Source organism: Oxyura jamaicensis, chromosome 27, assembly GCF_011077185.1.
Source record: "Oxyura jamaicensis isolate SHBP4307 breed ruddy duck chromosome 27, BPBGC_Ojam_1.0, whole genome shotgun sequence".
In the NCBI taxonomy this organism is placed as follows: Eukaryota; Metazoa; Chordata; class Aves; order Anseriformes; family Anatidae; genus Oxyura; species Oxyura jamaicensis.
The window spans coordinates 750,821-763,895 of record NC_048919.1 but is presented as its reverse complement, the minus strand read 5'-3'; the positions used below and the strand labels follow the sequence as shown (position 1 = coordinate 763,895).

The 13,075-nt window shown below is 40.0% G+C and overlaps 1 protein-coding gene across 7 annotated transcripts in view; it reads right to left on the bottom strand.

The window, feature by feature from the left end:
- The window catches only part of MYO1D (myosin ID), a 157,564-nt gene that overhangs the window by 101,721 nt on the left and 42,768 nt on the right, over nucleotides 1–13,075 (bottom strand). For all 7 annotated transcript variants that reach the window (XM_035347447.1, XM_035347449.1, XM_035347448.1 and 4 more), the window contains exons 8-14: nucleotides 12,733–12,936; nucleotides 11,446–11,591; nucleotides 11,236–11,350; nucleotides 10,346–10,516; nucleotides 5,556–5,626; nucleotides 3,720–3,794; nucleotides 2,014–2,146 (exon numbers count right to left, since the gene is read on the bottom strand). In XM_035347447.1, coding sequence (XP_035203338.1) covers nucleotides 2,014–2,146; nucleotides 3,720–3,794; nucleotides 5,556–5,626; nucleotides 10,346–10,516; nucleotides 11,236–11,350; nucleotides 11,446–11,591; nucleotides 12,733–12,936 — 915 coding nt within the window. The remainder of the gene's footprint in view (nucleotides 1–2,013; nucleotides 2,147–3,719; nucleotides 3,795–5,555; nucleotides 5,627–10,345; nucleotides 10,517–11,235; nucleotides 11,351–11,445; nucleotides 11,592–12,732; nucleotides 12,937–13,075) is intronic.

Below are 13,075 nucleotides of genomic sequence, written 5' to 3'. Positions count from 1 at the left end.
CCCCCCCCCCCCCCCCCAACTTATGACAGCCAAGCTCTCTACTAAAAACAGCTAAAGCCCAACTACATAACTTAGTTTGCAAACTTAAGTACCTACAAACTCTGCTCTGCAGGGAGCATTAGCCATGTAAACTTTTAAACAGCAAACTCCAAAGTGCAAATTTCATCCACTTTGTTCCAGCCCTCCATCAGGCTAAAGGTTGGCCGTAAACCACCACACAATTTGACAGCCCTTGACTTCTTGCTGCTTGGCAAGAGCCCTTGTTAAGTCCTGACAAACACTGTCTGTTTAATGACAGTCCTCCCTTTAATGGGATCCAACACCCTCCGGGAAACACAACACTCTGTGACAATTTTCTCCATTGCTATTAAAGAGAAAAGAAAAAAAACATCATCTTAAACACGTTTCTCAATTAAAAGTTAGTAGAGGTATAAAATGCAAAGGAACTATTTGTCTCTAAGTCTCTAACTCTTAATATTCTCCCCAAGAGGAAAGAGAAATCCAGGCCCATGGTATGGCTGGCTATAGCTCCAAGGTAAATGGCAAGCTGGGCTGAGAAGGAAATCTGCCCCATCTCCCTTCCATTGGGGTCACAGCCACCTTCTCCAGTCCAGCACTGTACAATTTACCATCCACGAAAGCTCCAGCAGTGGTGTAGGAGCACTCCCCTTCTACTGATGGTGCCTGCCTACAGCACTGCCTGGCCTTAGGCTGGGCTAACACAGGCATCTCCTCGGTGACCCTCCATCGTACGCTCACTGGGGAGAGCTGCAGGGCTTTATTCCTTGGTCGGGAAGGTCAGGCAGTGCCTCTCAAATCACTGCTGGTTGGACTTGCACACCCTCCTGCAGCCTTACTACTGAAGATTAAATCCAACCCAGAAATAGAATTTAATAATAGAGAGCAAACATGCTTTCATCTCCTAATTTTGGAAAACATGAACCAACATACTCTTGCTTGTAATATTCCCAGTGCAGAGAGCTCTCTTCCTGCGCACAGCCAGTACTGTATGACAGTGCTGTGACCAGTATAGCACCTATTGGGACTTTGTTACTCATGTGCCTGCCATGCCAAGAAAAAATTGAAATAGCTTTCTTCCCTTCCCTGGGTCTTCTATCAAGGATTGTCTTCCTATAAAGGTATTCCTAGCCTCAACATATCTGTGGCCATGTTTCCCTTCCTGATCTTGGGCCACTAACATTTCCCTTGCTACAATAATTCCTAAGAAGATAGTCAGAACATCATCCTTTATTGCTTAGTTATTCTAACAGGTAACACACACCATTACTGTGGGCTCACTGCTTCTCTCGTGTGGACCACATACCCCTTCAACACCACCTCCAGGAGTCCAGCAAGGTGACCCAGAAGCACTAATACCCAAATTCCTCTTAATGATCTGCAAGAGGGATCTGCTCATGCCATTCTGTCCCCCAGCTCACTGTATTCAAACGGCCTCCTTCAGATTTCATGCCCTTACCTATCTTTCTCCATGCAGAGAAGTGCTGGCCAAAACAATGTTTTACTAAATAATTATTTTTTTTTAGGGGAAAGTAAAAGGTTTCACTTCTCAACCTCTCACACGGCAAAGGAAGGAAATCACACAGGTCTGTCTGTGTTTTCAAGGCAGTCAGTGACTGCCAGGTGACTGACTTGGCATTGAAAGACAGAAAGAGAAAATCTCTGCATCCTGAAACTACATCCTCTGAACACTCTGCCAGAAGAACTTTATTATTTATTTGATATAATAATTATTACCCGAGAGACTGGCTTTACTACAAGTGAAGGGTACACTGGTCACACACTGAACAAAAATTCACCTTCTTTATGCAGGGATGGCAGCTAACTATCCCAAGAGATCTTCACGGCTGCCCACTGCTATAATCAAAGCTCATCTGCCACTGATCAGCTTGGCTCTCTGACAGATTACAATGATAGGAAGGTGACAGTCTCTCCATAGATGAGTTACGCCCTACTAATCAGAAGATGGAGTCAATTTGAAACTGAAGTATTTACCTTTGATGCCAGGTTGTCCACTAGTGCAATCATGGAATTCTTAAAAAGGGTAGCAGCTGTCAAAGGTCGCTTCGTTACCTCAGTGATGCTCAGTTTACCTTCAGGCCACATCATCTTCAGCACAGGATTAGAGCTAAAAGACAGTTGCATTAATTGCACAGTCTAACAGAAGGGCAGTAAGTGTTCCATTAAATTTTAAATTCAACTGCTCGTTTCTGTCCAGATCTCTTTGCCATCTAAGTCAAACCAACTTAACATTATTGGGCAAAACATCTTCTGCTTTTGAACAATATACAGTTCAAGCTTACAACTGAATGTTCCAGAAAAATGACAACTTCATTCTCCTCTTAAGATAAAGATGTGCAGTAATGGGATAGTAAAAATCCTGCAGAAGTGATCTATCAAAAGCAGAGTCTGCCTTACTGACACAAACATAAAGAATTTAATCAAGATAGAAAAGAGCAAGATCATATCCCACAGCATCCTCCCCTAAAACAGAATATTTGATATCACGCTGTATTTCTGCACCATTCCTGATATATAAAATAATTCATATATGTTAGCCTACATTTTCTTGAAGGGTTGAAGGTGAGATAAAATGGCCAGGATGGATGGCAAGAGATCTGGAATAGACAAAAGCTGAAAAGCAGTTACAGCAATCTAATAGCCAATCTATCACATGTTTTAATATGCCATAAGTGGTCTTTGTGAACAGTCTTTACCAGAGATTTAACTGAAAACAGAGACTAAATTTAATAAAACGTCCATACAGCAAATATTCTGCAGGTTTCAAGTTAATATGAAGTCTTGAAAACATGAACAGCAAGACTCTTCAAAAAAGTACACTGAGGAAACACGACAGGACTGTAAACTAAGTTAATAGTTGTACTAGCTTTTAAACCAAGGAAACAGAACTGTCCAAGCAGTTGTAGGCTATTTTACACTGTCTTTCACCTCTGAACAGAATCTCTGGAAGGTTGAGATAAGCCACAATTACAAAAGAATTAAAACATATTTAATGCCAGCCATCAAGGACAACAGCTTTCCGAGCACCTTTATATAAAAATATGTTTTGAAAATTTCAAATATGCTTGTCAAAAGCAACTTTTACTTGCCTAATTAGTATTTATAGCAAGTGACTACATAGTTTAATTTTGTCATGTCATAGCACATATGAAAAGGATTGAAATCTTTTTCCTCTTTTTTTCCATCACCCTAAATCTTTCTTTCAAAACAGGAGCTTGTAATTGGGGCCAACATATTGTTGTTGACCAAATTCTACTCAGTATCTTTAGCAATGGTTAAAGACAGACCAGTATTAGAACATCTGCAACTGGTCCAAAAACCTGGTTAATGACAAATCAAGCAGCACAGTTATCTGTGCAGTTATCTTGATTGCACAATGAGTTGGGTTCAAACACTTCAAATTTCCTTAAATTAAAGGTTAAATCAAAGGAAAAAAAAAAAAAAGATACACAGAACAATAACTTTATCCTAAAACTAAACTAATAGCCTCTGGGTCATGGTAAATATACAAACATCAAATGTCAGAGCAATGTGTTTATTGCAACAGCTAACAAATGCACTACACACACTGTAAAGATAGCATCAGTGAAAATACTAGTTTCTACTAGCATCCACCCTTACAGAGTAGGATTCTGACAGATCAGATTCTAAATTCACCTCATTAATATTTTTATTCCTACCTGTTGTACATGAGGCGCTTGAAGTCTTGAAATAAAGTGTCCTTGTTTTTGTCAATAAATCCAGTGACTGAGTAACTAAACAAAGGGAAACAGAGTTAATTGCAAAGTCCTTCCCAGAGCTGCTGTTATCACTGTGGAATCAGTATCCTTGCACTCCTACAGACACAGCAGATGCTAATCAGAAATCCAGCTCTGTTTTCCAACCTATCACTAATGTGCTGCATGAGCGCTGTCTGAGACTTGGATCTTTCTGCCTGGCTTTCCAGCTCCAGCATGGCAACAACATGTAGTTAGTTTTTAGACAGCTGTTTGCACCATGTAGATGAAGAGCATGATGGCTGGTACATATAACAAGACTAGGGCGAGTTGCAGATTGCCCAAATCCAAGAGTTACGCTCATGACTTCCGCCTTTGAATTCAAAGCATGTGTTTGTATGAGATCCTACAGACCTCAGTTTTGCTTTTCCACCTATCTAGTCAATCCTTTGCTTGGTGTCAAAGATGATCATCTAGTGGGACACTGTCTCAAATCAGGAACAGGCTATAACCAGTGACAAGGGAACTCTATTGGAAATCAACATAGGAATTGTGGACTTTCCTCTCTTTATAACCATGGAAATACTCCCCCAGAAGGCTACTGTAAGACTTCTGAATTTCATCTCTTCTTCAAGGCTCAAGACAGACAGTACTCTGTCCTCAAAGATAAGGTCCAAAATCTCCCCATTCAGCAACTCCCTCTCAGCTGCCTCCTTGTACCACTGAGCTTCAGATTACCCCTGGAAACCAGCACCTAAATTGCAGATGCTGGGATCTGGAGCATGACAACAAATCCCCAAAATCTTATTGCTCTATGTAACACAGTTCAGGCTTAAATACTACCTGCAAGCATCTCAGCGTTTTTTTTTTTTTTTTTTTTTTTTTTTTTTTAAAATTTGTTCACTGGGCGCTGGCAGTGCAGAAGGTTCAACCACTAATATATAGCTTTGTATTTTTTTTCCTCCTTGGCAAAGTGTTTTGGAATCAGCAATGTATATCAGCAATCGCTCAGCACAGACTCCAGAACAAAGTCTGTCTTCACTGATTGAGATCCAGTACACACTGGTTATAAAATGAAAGTAAATTTAATCCCAAGTCAAAAGGTTAAAAAAAAAATCCTTAATTGTTAAAATCCTAAATGATTTCCACATTAACCTCCCTTTAAGTTCTGCTAGCACAGGGAGTTGCACAAATTCTTAGCCATTCCATCATTTCAGTGATGCTCCAGACAACAGCTTTCCTAGTGAGGTTTCTAACATATGGGCATCTTTCACTTCTACTTAATTTTCCTTCATGATACTCTCAGATACTGTAGCCATTTCGGTAGAGCTCAGGTACAAAAAACTTTTCAACCTGAGTGGGAAAGGCTCCTTGCACCGATACTTATTTTAACTTAACACTACCCTACATATTTTGAGTGAGCTCAAACTGATTTTAGAATTTAAAGCCAGAGAGTTAGATAATCATATTAAACAGACGTCTAAACAAGATATTATTAGCTCTGTATCACTTCTTGTATAAACAGTGCTAGCTTTTTTCCCCCCTGAAACATTGCTCTCCCCTTCACCTCCCCACCTAAATATTCTCCTTTTGTTTCAATTCCAAGAACAAAATCATATTCTATACAGCAAGTAACTAGCATAAGATTTAATTGATAAGCAATTGCTGCACTCTGTAATTCTGTATGACAGCTATTCTGGTTCATACCAGAAGCAGCATTAAATCAGAATACCATACCACTTCAAAGCTGGCTAGAAGACAAAAATAGAAGGTGCAACTTTATTTCTGAAAGAAACTTACATCACATCTCCAGCGTAGTGCTTGATTCGAAAGTCTCTGTCAAACTCCAGGGTTTTGTCAGTTGCACAAAGCTAAAACAAATTTCACATACATTAAAATCTCACCCTTGGATTTTTAAGTTTCACAGAAAAGTAATGTGCCTTGGAAACAGAAACGGAAACTGTAGTTATTCCACTTTATATGCACATGTGTGGACCTGAAATCCAGTTGTAACACTGCTTTATAACATTTTTTCATGGATGTGCTATTAAAGCATATATTTGTACAAAATCAAGTTGTAAGAACCGACAGTTTTATTAACAAATTGAAACTACCTCAAAAATACCATTAAGCAAAACAAGCATTTGTGCATACAGAGAACCATCGCACCCAAGATTTCTTTATGCCCTTTTTAAAGTCTTCCTTTGTATTTTTTCCATTGCAACGTCCTTGCTCAGCAAATAAATGAAGAAATCAGAATATGACAGTTATGATAGCAATGCTTGTTCTGTCCCACCGCCAGCAGTCACTGTAGCTCATCAAACACCTCCCAGACAGTGACCAGCCCCACAGATCCATCCAGGGTCGAGTGAGCTGCAACCCCCAGTTCTCAGCTCAGACTTCACATTCATTTTTTCACTACAACAAAGATGTCAAATGCCCACGTGGCAGCCACTCAGCAGCAGCAGCCATAGATTTCTTTGCAGGAAGCATGGGCACCATGAAGGCTATGAGCATGTATCTATCACCCAACCAAAGTCTCAGGAAAACAACAGAGGAAATTAGCATGGTCAAACTGCAGGATAAAAGAGTTTATTAGAAGTAGGAAGACATCCTCCAAAAAGCTTTACCTGTGTCCAAGAATAGAAAGTAGGTTGGCTTAAAGAGATTAGATGTAAAATAAATAAATAGAAGTTTAAACAAACAAACAAAAAAACACAACAAGGAAAGCAAAAAGTTTGTGTAATAAGATACATGAAGGTTACAAAGGTATAAGAAGTCCAGCACAGCAGGAGCAGGAAGCATGCCAGCATCTGCAGAGCTGACAAATGACCACAGAGTAGAAGGAACACAGAGAAAATGAGGAAGAGACCAAACAAGGAAAATGAAGTAATTTTTCTTTCTGCAGCTGTGCTTACCAGCAAGGGGCTAGGGAGGATCTAATGCTTTTTTCAGCCACCCAAAACATACATCTCAAATGAACATGTCAATAGAAGAGGTGTAAGATGAGCAAAACCACAATGAAATGAAGCAACTCTTGCTGCCAGATGGGACACACTCATCTGTGTAAGCTTCTCACTTAAAACTCATCCAGCATGGGAGATTCTGGAAGGGGGCTTAACACAATGCTAGTTCTCATACTGAGTCTCTCTCTCTATGAACTTTGTGCCTACTGGGCAAATCAGCAGAAATTATTAAAAAGAATAGCAAGTGTACTGATACAGTTGATAGCCTGCTTGGATTTCCAGAAGCCCTTTCTCAAGGCTCCTTATTAACAACTCAAATAATTCAAGTTTCTGTGCAGGACAGGAAGAAAGGGGCCTCACACAAATAACTGTTGGAAGGATGGGAAATGGTATAACAGCAAACGGTCGGCTCTTACAGTTCATCGGGGAGTCCTGCAGAGGTCTGTACTACCATCTACAGTGCCAACAGCGTCTTAAATGAGCCAGGATCTGAGGGTAACAGGCAGGTGATCAAGACTGTTGATACTTCTTAATTTTTCAGGGAAGTAAAGACACTGGCTGGGTGTGAAGAACTGCAGGAAGACATGAGATTCCAGAGGAATGGCACGAAAGAGCAAATGAAATTCACTTAAATTCAAAGACATTCACAGAGAAAATCCAAAGCTCACAGTAAGTCACGAACCCCAAACTACTAACCCAACAAGTACTTTAAATACCCTCCATCTCCAAAAGGACATGGGAGAGCTGGAAGAGGCTTGACAATGGGCAAACTCCATCAAAAGCACTGACTGCTACAGGAGGCAGGGCCAAAGGAACTATGGCTCTTCAGGTCAGGAAAGGAATGACAGAAAACACAGAGAAGATGTACTGGAAGATACAGTGAGTGACGTTTTGCTGCTTTAGAACTAGGAGGCAACAAATGTAACCTAAAAGGGAAAATGGATGGGAAGGAAGGAGCTCTTCAAACAAGTATCTACACTGTGGAACACCTTGTCAATTAAAAAAGAAACAAAAAACAAACCCCAAAAAACTATCAAGGGCACTAGCCCCAGTTCAAAAGGACAGCAGATGGCTGGAAATTGGGACTGTATCAAGTTATCACTACGTTTGTCCCATATTCTTATCTCAGTTAGACCTTTGCTGTTGCCTAGCATCTTGGCAGATACTGGATCAGGTGGACTAGAATGGGTCTTCTCATATTCTTACCTTCACAATCAGTTTCTTGAGATGGACACCCATCAGAACTTTCCACTAATGGACAATTTAGGAATTCATATACTGTTCATCACTGCACTCAACACTTTGAATTTACAAGATCAATTGAAAAAACATCAGAATTTAAAGAGGATGAGAAAATGAACCTTTGATGTTGAGAAGTACAATCAGAATAGCTAATATTTACACATCTAGACTAGCATTGGACAATTCAAAGAATAACCCATGCTCTAAGAACATAAATTTGGCCACAAATATTCATAGTGGAAATATTTACCAGTCTTCTTCCTGGTTTGTTTGGCTTTCACCAGGACAACCAAGCAGACAGCAGCAGATCAGGCATGCAGTGCACAAACTAGGACACTACTATTTAGGGCACAGCAGCCCCTTAGAGCTTATCCACATGGAGCCAGTGTGCAACATGCTCTACAGGGGAGCAGTGAAGCATTAATTCAGGCTGAAAGATGGGAGCAGTTCCCATAACATATCAGCACATGTACTTTAACTCTTTAGGAAAAGCTTTGATCTACACTCAACTTTATAGTATCTAGACTGATCTACCACAGATTACGAAAGCAGATTATGAAGTGAAATCAAGTCCTTTGTTTTAATACAACTAGAAGAGGCTAGTTGAGAGGGCTCAGATTTCTTACAGCAGTTCTAGATGGGGTAAGGGCTCGCTGAGCAAGATATTTCAGATAATCTAAAGGACATCTGTAAAGACATGAGAGGGGGGAAAGATAATTATGATGCTGAGAATTTTATGGGTAAATTTTTTAAAGGCTATATTGATTTAAACTAGAAATCAGCAAGCCAGGAAGATACATTGTACCCTCCATAAACATTATTTAAAACAGTATTCCTCATTTCCCTTCAACTGTGCAGTTTTCTGACAATGCCACCCCCTACTGAGGAATACTGCAATTGGAGTTACATATATACACATGCACTTTTTTTTTTTTTTTCCCACACTGTGAAGGGACTTGTGAAGGTAAGGACTCGAGCAGATTCTTTTTTTTTTTTTTTTTTAATTTTCATTTTATAACCTGCCACGTGCTTTATGAAATTCAGTGCTCTTTCCCCACTGTATCCATGCAGTTCCTACTCTCTCTGTGATGGAACCACTCCACCTTAGCAGATATAGTACCCATGACAGAACAGAAACTGAAGTCCTCTACCAGCTTACACCTAATTAACTAGACAGCTCCAGAACTGGACCACTTCCCACACAACCCCATTGCAGAGGATTTAAGAATCCATTCCCCCAGGCTTCACTGTTCACAACCATTAGTACTACTAAAGCAAGCAATTTGCATTAAAATATAGACACCTGGACTAGGCTTCATGAAAACGCTTGATCTCATGTGAGTCTACTCAGAACGTGTTATGGCTAACACATCTGCTGCTTAAGCACATAAAATCTAGGCTAACACAGAAAGCAAGATTCTCCCTCAGCTAAAATGCATGTGGCAGACGAGATGACAGGTGTGCCGCAGCTAAAGTGCACTTAAGGAAAACCACATCTGGAAGAAAAACTGGTTATTTTATTTTCTTCCTGTCCTCTGCTCAAACAAGCCACAGCCAGATCTATTGTTTATATTCAGCCTCCCTGGAGGCAGTCTTTAGCACATATCTTATACAACGATGCTAATTTTATATTTCTGACCTACATAAAACAGTATGCTGGGGTGAGAGGGAGAAGGGGGGAACCAGCATTCTGAATGACATATTTCAAACAATGTTTCTCAGCAGACAGACATCAATAAATTAAAATTTATTTCATAAATGAAATTTGGTGTGAAGGATTCTCAAATTAATCAGGCTGGTGATAATGTTTTTGTTATGCTGCCAAGTGAGGAATAAAGCCTTTTAATTCGTACATTGTACCAAAAACAAAGCAAGTCAAGTGGCCTGGAAGATCATAGGTACAACTGGAGATGAACGTGTTTTGTAGCCAATGACGATGAAAAAACAACCCACAGCGCTGTAATAAAGCAGAAGTGTGAATAATTTCACTGTCACTATGTATTACAGCAGCCTGGGAAGAAAGCCACGTGAGCCAAAACCGTGCCTCAATTGGTTACTGATGACATCATGATATGTCAAGGCACGAGCTCTTGCTTCTTTTATGCTCCGAATAAAATTGATCTCACATTGGACATACTTGAGCTCCCTCTACCGGATATAAAGCCATAGGAGGTGCCTTACCCAAACCCAGACCAGATGGCCTATTTCTGTACTTAAGAGCTGCAGTTGCTCTTCAGCATTTAATTTCATACTCTATGGCAGCAGTTTGAACCTCAGCCACTCTTCAAATCTTTTTCCTTATTCTGTTAGGTCTAAATAATGGAAAAAGCATCACATAGGATAAGAAACTTCTGTATCTGAGGATACAGAAGAGTACATTACCTTTCTGCTGGAGAAGTGTGCGTGCTTCCCTAGCTTGTTATTAAGAGCCTCAAGAAACATCTCATCTGTAACTTTTCCAACATTCATGCAGGCATCATCCAGAATGGCAATGATCCCTTTGTGCTGCTGCTCTACCAGGTCAACAATGACCTGATTGTTAAAGTAATCAATCTGAAAACAAAAAAAAACAACACAACAAAAACAACAACAACAAATGAACAGGTATATTTGTGACTTTGGCTAGTAAAAGAGAAGTCCACCAGTGTTAGTCACTGATTGAACTGCACCATTTGTCTGACAGAAGGATCAGACACCAATCACAGCTGAAACAATCAGCTTTCAATATGCAGATTGCTAACTCAAAACTAAGTAGGCTATTCTTCTGCCACTATGGAGAGGTGGTGATCTTCACATGCCTCACATTAATCTTCGGACCTCTCCTAAAAATCAACTGCTACATAATGCACTTTCAAATGTTTTTTAAAGTTCAACTGCATACAGTCAAAGCGGTAAAAACTGGCCATCCAATCCTTTGCATTATGAAAGGAATTTGAACAGAATGCCCAGAATTTTTCTACCCGAATATCTACAGCTACACAAAATACATAAGCGTGCAGATTAGGAACTCAGCCACAGAGATGCCAAGAGAAATTTTAACACAGATCCGGAATCAATTGTTCTCCAAAACCATAAAAATAGGTTGCAAGATAACGGGTTAGCTTTTTCCACAGCCTGATTTCCAGACAGCAAGCCTGATAGTACAACTGGCATGGACACAGATGTCCTATTGACTTGAACAGGAGCTTACTCGTGGACCAACTTTAGATGTGTGACCTATACTGCTCCACTGACCTCAAACCAACCTCTCCCTCCCCTGCCAAATCACTCACATGCTTCCAGGGAATTCCCTCTCGCTGGTACTCTTCCTGCTCCTGCTTCAGAACTAGCTGAATAAAGAGCTGCTGTAGCTTTTCATTGCAGTAATTAATGCAAAATTGCTCAAAACTGCAAAAACATAAGGAAAAAAAAAAAAAAGGTGGTGAGTTTTCTCACTTAGGAAAAAAGAAGGCACAGCACTGTGCTTTAACAGTATGTCTCACCTGTTGTTGTCAAATATTTCAAAGCCATAAATATCCAGGACACCAATGACTGTGTTTTTGCCATGTATTGTAGTGTCGTAGTTCTTCACTTCGATCACATCATTGATGTGCGTCACAATCCAACAAAAGAGGCGCTCGTATATAGCCTGCCAGGAAACAAACACTGAGCAATTTTGCCTGCATCTGTCTCTGTTCTTTCTGTTACGTGCAACATACGGTGCTACAAAGCTTAATTCAAGATGCTGCCCAAACTAAACAAAAATTGAACAATCATTGACGAGAAGAAAATATTCTATAAAAATATTTCTCTTTCTTCCAAATCTCATTTAGTTGAAGTCTAAATCTTGGAAAGGTCACTAAGTATGGAGGTTACCCCATTTGATTCCAGTCTGCTTTTCAGCTGGCTAATAACTTCCACACCTGTGAACTATTTAACAATACTGAAGAATAAGTCAGAGTTCAGTTACAGAAACCTAGCAACTGAACAATAACAGTAAAATGTTCCATACACCTTGTAAAAGGAAAATGTTTTGTAGATGTAAGTATCTTCAAAGTCTACATGTTCAAAATGTACTCCAAAGCTGTGCAAACATATCTTCTTTGTGGAAAAAAAGTCAATAATCAAGAACCTTAAAAACTGCATCCATTCTTCCCTTATCATTTTATTTCTTAACAAAGGAAGGACAATTGTTACTCCTTTTGCTATCAGTATCCCACCTTTCCATAAAAAGGATAGCATGTTTTTTCCAATTTAAGTTATAGATGTTACTCTTCTACTCTCTACCCTTTGAGTTTAACTGCTAAGGAAGTCAAGAACCATATTTTCCAAAATATTTAGCCCTATACAGCATATTCCTTTTGCAGATGCCAGCAAGCTAATCTTGCAGCTCCCTTCCCTCTTTCACCTACCAGAAAAGCATGGCTGGTTATGATCACAAGCTGTGTCACAGCCAGGGAAGGGTAGAGATGGTGCTGCTCTGCAGTCCCCCTATTGCTGCACTCTGGGTGAGTGCAGCTATAAAACACAGGAGCGCACAGAGTCAGAAAAAAAGAGAATTTCCCTGTCTGAGCAAGCACTATACTCGTTGATCCACCCAGGAAACCTACTGGGATGTGAGCACTGGAAAACGCGGTTACACAGACAATTCATTAGAGAGAGTCCTCCTCAGGCATCATCACTCTGTGCTGCACCAAGCACAACTCTACCAAAAGGCAAAAGCAAAAGCAAAGTGTCTGAGTTACTGTCACATATAAAATCAGATGCAGAGAAAGGAAATTTAAACTCACTTTTGCAAAGGCGTCTCTGCCGTAGGTGGCTTCTTGTTCAGTATGCTGTTTGTCAATGACATCCCGACCTGTAGCTACAGTTCGGAACAAAAGAGCCTTCTCCACCATCTCAGATTTTGTTGACAGCAAGTCTGCAATGATTGACACAACCTTGCTATTTTCTATTAGAGGTGTATCTCCATCCACAGAAAACTTCAAGTTCCCCTGCAATAATTAGCAAGAAATAAATTTCTCAATAATTGTATTAATATAATTTAGTATGTCCCAAGTCCATCCACATCCCATCTGGTATTTGAGGCCTGCATATCCACATAACCACAAACATCCAGAATCAGTGGAAGCA